This window comes from Procambarus clarkii, unplaced genomic scaffold, assembly GCF_040958095.1.
Source record: "Procambarus clarkii isolate CNS0578487 unplaced genomic scaffold, FALCON_Pclarkii_2.0 HiC_scaffold_357, whole genome shotgun sequence".
NCBI lineage: Eukaryota > Metazoa > Arthropoda > Malacostraca > Decapoda > Cambaridae > Procambarus > Procambarus clarkii.
In genome coordinates, this window is record NW_027189390.1 from 137490 (window position 1) to 149928 (window position 12439).

Below are 12439 nucleotides of genomic sequence, written 5' to 3' on the forward strand. Positions count from 1 at the left end.
CACGTCACTGGGCCTCTACCTCATCTTCTGACTATCCTCAACCAACACTTCTGGCACTTTGCCTAACAGTCACAATGGACTTAACTGGGTGTCCGACTACAGCTTGATATTGATGCATGAAAGAATACACCAAAAACTCTCACCTTCAATCATTGCATGGGACAAACACGCTCTCACATGCACTACATGTCATAAATAAATGAGTCACGACAGTCTAGTTGGATTTTATCCACCACTGAAATGGATATGAATCCCTGGTGGTCCTTAATTAAGGTGTGTCGTATATTTCCTTGCTCGTTGTCTTGCTCTTTTGCCTCTCAGTAGGTGTACAGAGTTCTGCAGTCATCCAAAACCTGAATAATACTTTCCTAACAAGAAATGTAAACACAAAAACATATATGAATTAGTGTTGCCTGGAAACCCTCCTCAGATATTCTAGTTGGTGGTATCTGCCACCTCCCCACTGAGCTCATGAATCAACCTTTCCACAGACCAAGACCATTCCATCCAGTGGTAGACCCCAAAGACGCATTTGCCAATTTTAACATGCTGTCCATTCAAAACAGGAATTTTCTCAAATATAAATTATTATGGTTATATTTTAGCATACTGTGCAACTTTAGGTATTAGTTAGGTTAAGATAGGTTTTTAGGTTCTGTTGGCGATTATTTGTATTTGTAATATGTGGGTGAAGCATTTACAGCATTTTAGTTCGAACAAAATTCATTGTTGATGAGGACGGACTGCATTTATTACTGCCGCTCACTGGGAAAGATCAGTAATAGCCCCGCTCCTGTGCCAGGTGAGTACGACAGGCTCACCATAGCCCACAACCCCTCCTCGCCTCAAGTCCATTACATCCAGCGGTCAACCCCACAAACGCATTCATTAATTTTTACATGCTGTTCATTAAAAACGGGAATCTACTCAAATATAAATTAACATTATAGTATATTAGCATATTGTGCATATATAGGCATAGGTTAGGTTAGGTTAAGGGTTTAGGTTCTGTTGGCAATTATGTGTATTTGTACTACGTGGGTGAAGCATTTACAGCGTTGTTGTTTGAACAAAATTCGTCAGTGAAGCACTTGTTCCGGAAGTGTTCGAACGTCAGCAGTTAGTCGTGTGTAAACCGTTTTTCATTCATAAACTAGGGGTTTGGCCGGTGCATGGAATCACTTTTGGGTCTTTGTTTGGAGGACGGGCTGTAGCCCATGCTGTTTGGAACTTTTTGTTTTGAGTAGCTGAACGTAAAACAACTTGGGAGAGATGCAGTTTCAAGCGAGCCGGCGAACCTTACAGAGTGTGAGGAGCATTATTTCATTGGTACTGAGGGCCATTGTGAGTATACCAGTTGAACTGCTAAGTCTTTAGCTCTCGCTTATGGTACATGTCAACAGGTACCATGCTTTACAAGATTATGGTGCATTTCCGAGGACCCAGACCATTACCTGGACGAAGATATTTCATACTCTTGGTAGCATCACTGGTGTTGCACCGGTTGACATAAAAGAAAACGGCAATGGAGCCCTACCCTTATACTCTAGTGATAATGCTCTTCAGAGGCACTCTCTTCCACCTCGACGATACTTGGTAGTGACGGCTGTTTTTGGTCGGCATATAAGCATCTGGATTACTGACCAACCTATAGTCGACATCATCGATAGCATCGGCACACAAAACTGCACTAACTGGGGTGGCAGGAAAAATAACTGAGAATGAAGCTAGCGATCAACAGTGAAACTCACCTTCAACTCTGCTGATGAAGGGACCCTTGTTGAAGATAACTGATTCAGATTCTTTATTATATTCACACCACTAAGGCAAGTAACGAAGGAGAGAGGTTCATCCACATCGACATGGCTGCAAATATTACCAGTACACCTGGAAGTGTACACTGCCTGCAGGGAAGTGAAGCGTCTGCTCCCTCGACCATTACTACGGGGACTGAAATGCACTCCACAAACCATGCATATCTCTGCTGGAACACATCATCATTTCCCCTGATTGTCTAATCAGACAGGAAGATCTGGGTCTTAGGGAAACCTCGACAATCCGTTGAGGTTTCAAATTCTCGATAATGAAAACCCTAATGTTTAAACCAAAGAGTCCAAAAGCAGGAAGAGACCAAAGAGTCCAGAAGCTGGAAGAGACCAAAGAGTCCAGAAGCAGGAAGAGACTAAAGAGTCCAGAAGCAGGAAGAGACCAAAGAGTCCATGTTATATAAAATGGTGGGCTTGCTATGGGGAAACTGGTACTATTAAGGGGTAAGGGTAGTTAGAAATCAGAGTTATCAAATATGGGAGAGCTAAAAGGCCCGGCCCCCAAAGTAAACTATCCACAGTAATAATAACTTGCTACTAGACTATGTCAGTCTAAGGGTTGATCAATGCACTCCCACACAGGAAGAAGGGATACTCTGTTCTAATTTACTTATTTATTAACCCCTTAACAACCCCCCATATACACTCACATCAATAACAATAATAATAATAACTTTATCACACTATCTTACGTTAAAAGCCTTGGTCCACTTAGGCAGGATACAAGGTTTACACAGAACACAAGCTAGGGTAAAGTTCTACTGGATAAGCACTGAAGCTGGATGCAGCTTAGGGTAGTGAGACCACGTGGTACCCTAATACAAAACACAACACTTAGGGGTACCCAAAACACTGGCAAATACTACCCCAATGTCTCACCAATCGTTACTACCAGAGTAGGCACACTTAAAACACCGTACTTAACTTAATGGTACAGGAACTTAAGGTAAGGGAAATAAGTAAGAGGAGAAGGGAGGAGAGTAGGGGTGCAGCCACAGAGTAGGTCTCGTCCCCACGAACGCCAGCCAGAAGAAGAACGCTCCCAGCGACCAGCTTAGGCCTCCCGCATGTGGTGGTGCCGGAAGGAGCCTAATTGATCATGCAGCTAAGCACATTAAAAATCTTCCCCTATGCAACGTATTGTTACTTTACAAATGATTAAAGTATTAGTAAACATAGTTGGTGCCTATGTTATTATTTAATAATCAACCCCCAGCTCAGTTTTTAAATGCTCTTTGAGAAACAAGAATAGTCTTACGTCTGGCAGGGAAGATACAAACAATTTCAGCTCGTGATGCGTTCAACTATACCATAGGAAAGTTTAATAACTCAATTTTGACCTCTGGTTTCCACTGAAGAACCCAGGGTCGTAACAGTCCAGAAGCAGGAAGAGACCAAAGAGTCCAGAAGCAGGAAGAGACTAAAGAGTCCAGAAGCAGGAAGAGATCAAAGAGTCCAGAAGCAGGAAGAGACCAAAGAGTCCAGAAGCAGGAAGAGACCAAAGAACCCAGAAGCAGGAAGAGACCAAAGAGTCCAGAAGCAGGAAGAGACCAAAAAGTTCAGAAGCAGGAAGAGACCAAAGAGTCCAGAAGCAGGAAGAGACCAAAGAGTCCAGAAGCAGAAAGAGACCAAGGAGTCCAGAAACAGGAAGATACCTAAGAGTCCAGAAGCAGGAAGAGACCAAAGAGTCCAGAAGCAGGAAGAGACCAAAGAGTCCAGAAGCAGGAAGAGACCAAAGAACCCAGAAGCAGGAAAAGACCAAAGAGTCCAGAAGCAGGAAGAGACCAAAGAGTCCAGAAGCAGGAAGAGACCAAAGAGTCCAGAAGCAGGAAGAGACCAAAGAGTCCAGAAGCAGAAAGAGACCAAGGAGTCCAGAAACAGGAAGAGACCTAAGAGTCCAGAAGCAGGAAGAGACCAAAGAGTCCAGAAGCAGGAAGAGACCAAAGAGTCCAGAAGCAGGAAGAGACCAAAGAGTCCAGAAGCAGGAAGAGACCAAAGAGTCCAGAAGCAGGAAGAGATGAATAAAATGTCTGTTGCCCGTCAGGCTTCAACTACCAGTCCTCCAGCGACGTCTCACAACCAATCAAGTCTTACAAGGCAGTGGCGCCACTGTCCAACAGCCTAATTCTCGGTGAAGCCACATCCAGGGTCCGCCTCCACCACCAACCCAGCCAAAACCTTCACCAGTCACGGCTTGTGAATGATTACAGTACGACTACTGAACTATTTAACCTAACGGGAAGGATTGTCGGATCAAACCACAGCAAGATTGCAAAGACGATCAACAGCCTACTGTCTGCAAATGGACTGTCAACCGTCATTGTACTAGGTGACGTGCTTCCTGCAACATTGGTTCCAGCACCTGATGATCCTGCAACAGCAACAACATCACCTTTTCTGCCAGGAGAACTGCTCCAGCTGTTGTGGGGTACGGTTGTTCTGTCCGGCCACTGCAGTTGTTCTCGACCCGGCGAGGAGTGAGGACCTGGATGTCGCTGCTGACGTGGCTTGTGTCCCGTGTTTTTGCTGAGGGGCCCTTGGGACCGTGACGGTCTGCAATCATGGGAGGGGGGGAGGTCCTGTGCCCCCTGTTACCAGGCAGACCTCCATTGGCCTGGAGTTCTCTGGGATTGTTCCTACCACGCTGTGGAGGTGGTAATGATTGATATGCTACATGTCCCAGTGGGGTCTGTATGTGGTGTGCAGCTGCTTGCCGGACAGCGGGCAATTGTCAAGTTCAGCTCCCCGGCGATTTTTCAAGGTCTCGTCACGCGCTATGATGGGCGCTCATTCGATCTTCCTGGAGATGGTGGGTCGGTGACCCTCTCGGATCGTTGTGGACCCACGACGTATGTGGCAGTTTTCTTGAGGTTATCTTGAGATGATTTCGGGGCATTAGTGTACCCGTGGCCCGGTCCTCGACCAGGCCTCCACCCCCAGGAAGCAGCCCGTGACAGCTGACTAACACCCAGGTACCTATTTTACTGCAAGGTAACAGGGGCATAGGATGAAAGAAACTCTGCCCATTGTTTCTCACCGGCGCCTGGGATCGAACCCGTTCGACCAGTGCACGGGATGCCTTTTGAGTTCCACAAGGATCTCCTACGTCGGTACTTTGCCCGATTTGGGCGGGTCCTACATGTGAGGATGAATGCCGTTCCTACTGGGAGACGGAAGGGGGTCCCGTGTGGGACCCACACTCTCGCCATGCGCCTCCGGAATCCTGTACCATCCTCCATCATGCTGTTGGGGTTCCCGATTCGTGTTTTTCAGGCAGGACAACCTCGGACTTGTTTCAGGTGTGGCCTACCAGGTCACCTGGCTGCGGGGTGTGATGAGTACCTGGGTCACCCCGTTAACCTCTTCCAGGAGGAGGATTTTCCCCTGCTGTCGGCCCCGGACCTGTCTCCACGTGCTGGACTGTGTGTTGATTCCCTGCTGGTTTCTACCCCGGTGTTGGGTGGTGGAGTGGATGTTGACGTGGGGTTTGGGGCAGCCTAGCCCCCATCGCCGGCTTCCCCACCTCCGACGTCCCTGCCCCTGTCGCCCCAGCTCGCCCCGTCTCGGCCGCCCAGGCCTGCTCCGTCCCTGCATGCGGCGTCTCCTGTCCCCGTTGGATGTCCGTAGCGAGAAGTCTCCTGCTGTATGTGGTCCGTTGCCCCCGGCCGTGAAAGGCTGCGGTTCTCAGGGGCCGGGCCTTGAAGGCGCGTCCGTCAGAGAGTTCTGCTGTGTTACGAGATGATGGGGGTGCTCGGATGACCGGCAGCCCGTCTCCAAGCACTCAAGGCGAGTCCTGAGTGTGTCTCCCCTTCGTGGGGTGCCTTGGGTGGAGATGGAAGAGTACGTTGATCTGGCGTCTCCTGTCGAGGTTGGCGGTGCTGTGGGGGGGGGGGGGAGGGGCTCTGTGCTGCGTCCGGTGTCGCCACCTGTGCCTACTGCTGATGACTCCTTACGGTGGGAGGTTGCTCCTGCCGAACCGGACCTCGTCGTGGTCTTACGGAAGGATGTGTGCCAAGGTGCCTCTGCTCTTGTGCTCGGTGGCGGGGACCCCGACTCATCTGTGTCCTTTGCGGGTTCCCCTAGTTTGCAGCCCCATGTGAAGCCTCGTGAGAAGCCTCATGCGCCGGCCAGTACAAAGCCCTGTGCGGTGCCTGGAGCACCTCCCAGTGCCGATTCTAGTGCGAAGCCCCCTAATGTGGACCTCTTCCCTGTGCTCGCGGCCAACGGGGCGTGGTCCCTCAGTCACGGGTTTTGGACCTCGTTTGGGACGACAGGGTGCGTTAGGGCCCGTGGTGCTCTTCGACTATTTGGGTACCGAGGTTAAAGGGGTTTATTTATGGGGTACCTGATTGGATGCCTCGCCCTTGTGCGTCTCCTGGTAGACCGGTGTCCGAAGACGTTCAGCTGATCTGGGAGGTGTAATGCTTGCGCTTCCCAGCACAGGAGTTTCCGAACAAGTATCGATAGTGCACGTGTTTGATTGTATACTCCATGACTGTGATTTTGTGACCGTGTCTGTGGTTCTATGTCTGTTTTGTCTACGTATTCGGTTTCGCCCTGTTGGGCGGTGTGCTTGTGTGTGTGTTCCGTGTGCATTTTTTTGGGGGGGTTATGCTGTGCTGTGTATGTTTTGTGTTCTGTTGCTGGTGTTGTTTCTAGGGCTGATTGTGTGTATGTGTGTTTGCGGGTTCCTGTGTGTTCCGGTTATGACTTCCTGTTTGTCTTGGCTTTTAGTCCTGCTTGTGTAGCCCTTCAGGCTGGCTTGTGTTACTGGATTTGTACTTATTTTGTGCCATATCATTTCTGAGTCTTTTTCATGTTTCCTGTTGTATGCTTATTTATTTTTCTGTTTTATGTTTCCTTTCTCTGTTGTTCTCATGTTTGTTTGTGCTTTATGGATCACTGCTTGTGCTGTTTTGCCTAGCTGTTTTTATGTGTATTTAATGTACTTTATCAATAAAAAGAAAAAAAACACCACCTCTACTTAATTTACAGAACCGTCTCCAGAGCCTACTGCTCCCCAATTTGCTCCTGCAACACAATTTCAACCAACTGATCCTGCAACAACAACAACTAACACCCGCAGTGATTCTGCTTTGTCCACGTCAGCAACACGGGTCAACGTATTAAGAGCAGCTGCGACATCATTCTATGTGTCAGCTGCAACTGCAGCATCTGCAGTCTCTTAGAGACGTCACCTCTACACCAAATAATGTAGATAAACTTGCTGCAGTAACCGTAGTTGGTATTGCGCTTGGATCATCCATCTACTGTCACATGAATCCCCTGCATAGCAGTGGAACTGCCTCTTCCACTCACCTTCTATGTCATCACACTGGAAATCCACCTCTATGACAGCCAAGACCGGTCATACGATGGCTACTCCACCTGCCACTCTCCACCACCCCGTACCACCCAGTGCCTGGTGCACATCACCGGCATGCAGAGTGTCTCCGCAAACTAGCAGTTAGTCTTCAGCTCACTAGTATAGTATTGTATTGGAGTCCCATTAATGATTTAATTTGCTTGTTTTTTTGTTTGTTCTGGTATACAAGAGGCTTAACGTCTTTTGTGGGAAAGTTACTTGAATCAATAATTGCAAATACCATTCGTCATCATCTTGAAAAATATAAATTAATAAATGATTCACAACATGGATTTGCTAATGGCTAGTAGTTCCCTTATTGAGAGGGTGGGCCAGTTTCTTATTTTGCATGATCTTGATGTAACCGAGGTTGTTATCATATATGTTATCAAGGAACATGCTTTGTTCATTCATTAAATGTGTGTGTGTGTGTGTGTGTACTCACCTATTTGTGCTCGCGGGAGTTGAGCTTTGGCTCTTTAATCGCGCCTCTCAACTGTCAATCAACTGGTGTACAGATTCCTGAGCCTACCGGGCTCAATCATATATACATTTGAAACTGTGTATGGAGTTAGCCTCCACCACATCTCTGCTTAATGCATTCCATCCGTTAACTGCTCTGACACTGAAAAAGTTCTTTATAACGTCCCTGTGGCTCATGTGTGTACTAAATTTCCATCTGTGTCCCATTGCTCGTGTACCACCAGTGTTGAATAGTTTATCCTTGTTTACCCGGTCGATTCCACTGAGGATTTAGTAGGTTGCGATCATGTCTCCCCTTACTCTTCTATCTTCCAGTGTCGTAAGGTGCATTTCCCGGAGCCTTTCCTCGTAACTCATGCCTCTTAGTTCTGGGACTAGTCTAGTGGCTTACCTTTGGACTTTTTCCAGCTTCGTAATGTGCTTGACACGGTACAAGCTCCATGCTGGGGCCGGATACTCCAGGATTGGTCGTACATATAAGGTGAACAAGATTCTGAATGATTTCTTACACGTTCCTGAACGCTGTTCTGATGTTAACCAGCCTCGCATATGCCGCAGACGTTATTCTTTTTATGTGTGCCTCAGGAGACAGGTTTGGTGTGATATCAACTCCTAGATCTTTCTCTCTGTCTTGTACTCACCTAGTTGTGCTTGCGGGGGTTGAGCTCTGGCTCTTTGGTCCCGCCTCTCAACCGTCAATTGTGTGTGTGTGTGTGTGTAATTACCTAAGTGTAGTTACAGGATGAGAGCTACGCTCGTGTGTCCCGTCTTCCCAGCACACTTTGTCATATAACGCTTTGAAACTACTGACGGTCTTGGCCTCCACCACCTTCTCACGTAACTTGTTCCAACCGTCTACCACTCTGTTTGCGAAAGTGAATTTTCTTATATTTCTTCGGCATCTGTGTTTAGCTAGTTTAAATCTATGACCTCTTGTTCTTAAAGTTCCAGGTCTCAGGAAATCTTCCCTGTCGATTTTATCAATTTCTGTTACTATTTTGTATGTAGTGATCATATCACCTCTTTTTCTTCTGTCTTCTATTTTTGGCATATTTAATGCCTCTAACCTCTCCTCGTAGCTCTTGCCCTTCAGTTCTGGGAGCCACTTAGTAGCATGTCTTTGCACCTTTTCCAGTTTGTTGATGTGCTTCTTAAGATATGGGCACCACACAACCGCGGCATATTTTAGCTTTGGTCTAACAAAAGTCTTGAACAATTTCTTTAGTATATCGCCATCAATGTATTTAAAAGCAATTCTGAAGTTAGAAAGCATAGCATAGGTTCCTCGCACAATATTCTTTATGTGGTCCTCAGGTGATAGTTTTCTATCTAGAACCACCCCTAGATCTCTTTCTTTATCAGAATTATTTAAAGATTTCTCACATAATATATAGGTTGTGTGGGGTCTATGTTCTCCTATTCTACATTCCATAACATGGCATTTATCAACATTAAATTCCATTTGCCAAGTGGTGCTCCATATACTTATTTTGTCCAGGTCATCTTGAAGGGCATGACAATCATCTAAGTTTCTTATCCTTCCTATTATCTTAGCATCATCAGCAAACATTTTCATATAATTCTGTTTACCAACTGGTAGATCATGGATGTAGACAATAAACATCACTGGTGCACGAACTGAACCCCGTGGTACTCCACTTGTGACATTTCTCCAGTCCGATACATTGCCTCTGATCGCTGCCCTCATTTTTCTATCAGTCAAAAATTTTTTCATCCATGTTAGAAGCTTACCTGTCACCCCTCCAATATTTTCCAGTTTCCAGAACAACCTCCTATGTGGAACTCTGTCGAAAACCTTTTTTAGGTCCAGATAGATGCAGTCAATCCAACCATCTCTTTCCTGTAATATCTCTTTTGCTCGATCATAGACACTGAGTAAATTCGATACACAGGATCTTCCAGATCGAAAACCATACTATCTGTCTGATATTATATAATTTCTCTCCAGGTGTTCTACCCATTTATTTTTAATTATTTTTTCCAATATTTTGACTATTACACTTGTCAATGATACAGGTCTATAATTAAGGGGGGTCTTCCCTGCTTCCAATTTTGTAGATTGGAACTATGTTAGCCTTTTTCCACACATCAGCAACAACTCCTTTAAACAGGGATGCCTGAAAAATCAGTTGAAGTGGAATGCTGAGCTCAGGTGCACATTCTCTCAGAACCCATGGTGAAACTCCATCTGGACCAACTGCTTTGTTCTTAGCTCCTTGAGCATTTTTTCCACTTCGTCTCTAGACACCTCTATGTGCTCTATGTTGTTCTCTAGAATTCTTATTGTTTCTGGTTCCCTGAAGATTTCATTTTGTACAAACACACTTTGGAACTTATCGTTTAATGTTTCACACATTTCCATTTCATTTTCCGTGAATCTATTTCCCATTTGCAACCTCTGAATATTATCTTTTACCTGCAATTTGTTGTTTATGAATTTATAGAATAGACCTGGTTCTGTTTTACATTTGTCTGCAATCCGTTTTTCAAAATTTCTTTCTGCCTCTCTCCTTACTGCTGTGTAGTTGTTTCTCGCATCTTTGTATCACTGGTATGTTTGGAGGTTTGGCCTCTTCCTGTATTGATTCCATTTTTGTGTCTTTTGGTCTCTGGCCCTCTCGCAATTTCTGTTGAACCAATCCTGTTTCCTAGTTCTACATCCTTGTTTTGGTATAAAAATTTTTGTGCCTTTATCATAAATTTCACAAAACTTGACATACATCTCATTCACTCCCTTGCCTAGCAACAAGTCTGTCCAATTATACTCTCTAAAAAAAATTCTAAGGTTGCCATAATGTCCTCTCCTAAAGTCAGGTTTTTCAATTGCATCAACCTTCTTATTTTCTTCCAGATTATAACGCATTGCATACTTTATTCCCAAAAAGACATGGTCACTTTTACCCAAGGGAGGAAGGTACTGAATGTCAAATATTTCTTCTTCCTTCCTGGTAAACATCAAATCTAGCATGGAGGGAACGTCCCCTTCCCTCATCCTCGTAGCTTGTTTAACATGTTGATACCATAATGTTTCCAGGATGAGGTCTACAAGTTTACAGGTCCAAAAATCTTCTGTTTTAGCTTCATATGCTTCCTAGTCTATGGATTTCAAGCTGAAGTCGCCGACTATCAACAGCCGTGATCTATCGTTATCCGCTCTCGCTATGATCTCTCATCATTATTGTTATAAGATCTTCTCGTTTACTATCTAGCTCCTCCTTTGACCATGTGCTGCTTGGCGGTGGACTATATGCATTTATGATCATTAGTTTATCATCCTCATGGCAGATCTCTAGTGCTATTATGTCAACTTCTTGTGGATTGGAAGTCATTATTTCGTTCACCTTTAGGTGTTCTTTCACCAGCACAGCAACGCTACCGCTTTCCTAATTTTTCTGTCCCGTCTCCAAATTGAGTAGCCCCTTGGGAATATGACCTCATTTAAAATAACATCTTCAAGTTTTGTCTCTGTGAGTGCAACAATGTTTAGTGTCTGCAGTTGTATTTCATCACTTAACTCCAGTATCTTTGATCTTACTCCATCTATGTTGGTGTATGCAATCTTCAGGAACTTGTTCCCCCTCTTCTATTTTTCACTCCCCCTCTCTCTAATGATTTTGTTGGTTTGCCTTTATGTATCACTTTACTGGATTGCCTACCCCTATCACTTTGTAGAAAAAAGAATTGATTTCTTCTTCATTCCCGCTCTCATTTAAACGTTTTGCCTCGGCGAGGTTTAGTTTCAGCTTCTCTCTATCTTCTTTTGAAAGATCTCGTCTTAACGACCACACTTTCCCATCCTCATCACTTTGTAATTTTCTAGCATTCCTTAGTACTTCTTCCATCTGTTTGGCACCATTTAGGGTGATCCTCAAAGGTCGATTTTTCCCTTTTACATATCTGCCTATTCTCCAATAGTCGCACACATTCTCTATGGTTGTAAGACCTTCCACGAAGCCAACAATTTTATCTACTACTTTTGCTTCTTCTACAGCTCTTTCTGACCTAGATGTTATCTCCTTTTCTTTGCAGCCAAAAATTATCAGGGACTTACTCCGATCAACTGTGTTTTGCACCAACTTCGGGTTAGATGTCAATTCTTTTCTCACTTCCAGCCTAATGTTTGTTTTATCTTGGTTGCTGCAGTGTTTGACTTCCTTTACTGCTTCTTCAATTTTTTCCTTCTCCTTGGCCACTTGTGCATAGGTGAGTTGCATATCTTTCTTGCACTGTTCTATTACCTGTGTAACTTCCTCCATCTGTGCTGACAAAAGCTGTTTCTCCTGTTGAATTTCCTTACCTAACCTATTGTAGTCATTTAAGTTTAAATTTACTTTAACTTCTTCCATAGCTATTTTTAAGAGTTTATTTTCTTCTTCTATGGCTTTGCAATTTGTTTCCAATTGATTCTTATCCTTGCACAAGTCTTTCACTAAACCTGTGTGTGTGTGTGTGAGTGCGCTCTTTTTGTTGTATCCACATAGTTGTGTTTGTGGGGTAGAGTTCTGGGTCCTTGATTCAGCCTCCCAACTGTCAATCAACTGGTGTATATGTGTGTAGTCACCTATTTGTACTCACATTATCATTGAGAGAGCAGCCGCTGCTGCCTGTAGAAACCGATCCCATCTGCTCATCATGGGGGACATTAATCATGGAAGGATAGACTGGGAAAACAGAGAAACACATGGAGGTGAGGAAACATGGAGAGCAAAACTGCTAGAGGTGACGACTAGAAACTTTTTAAGTC

At 44.9% G+C, this 12439-nt stretch overlaps 1 protein-coding gene across 1 annotated transcript; it reads left to right on the top strand.

The window, feature by feature from the left end:
- The first annotated feature begins 1862 nt into the window (after window positions 1-1862).
- On the top strand, window positions 1863-3951 carry LOC138361409 (pre-mRNA-splicing factor 38B-like). The gene is made up of 3 exons (XM_069320745.1): window positions 1863-1881; window positions 2111-2270; window positions 3390-3951. Exons 1-3 carry the CDS (start codon window positions 1863-1865, stop codon window positions 3949-3951), a joined length of 741 nt encoding a protein of 246 aa, XP_069176846.1.
- The last annotated feature ends 8488 nt before the right edge of the window (window positions 3952-12439 follow it).

Coding starts and splice junctions, on each gene's coding strand:
- LOC138361409 (XM_069320745.1), top strand. Junction 2,271..3,389: donor GAAACTGGTACTATTAAGGG/GTAAGGGTAGTT, acceptor CAAAAAGTTCAG/AAGCAGGAAGAGACCAAAGA.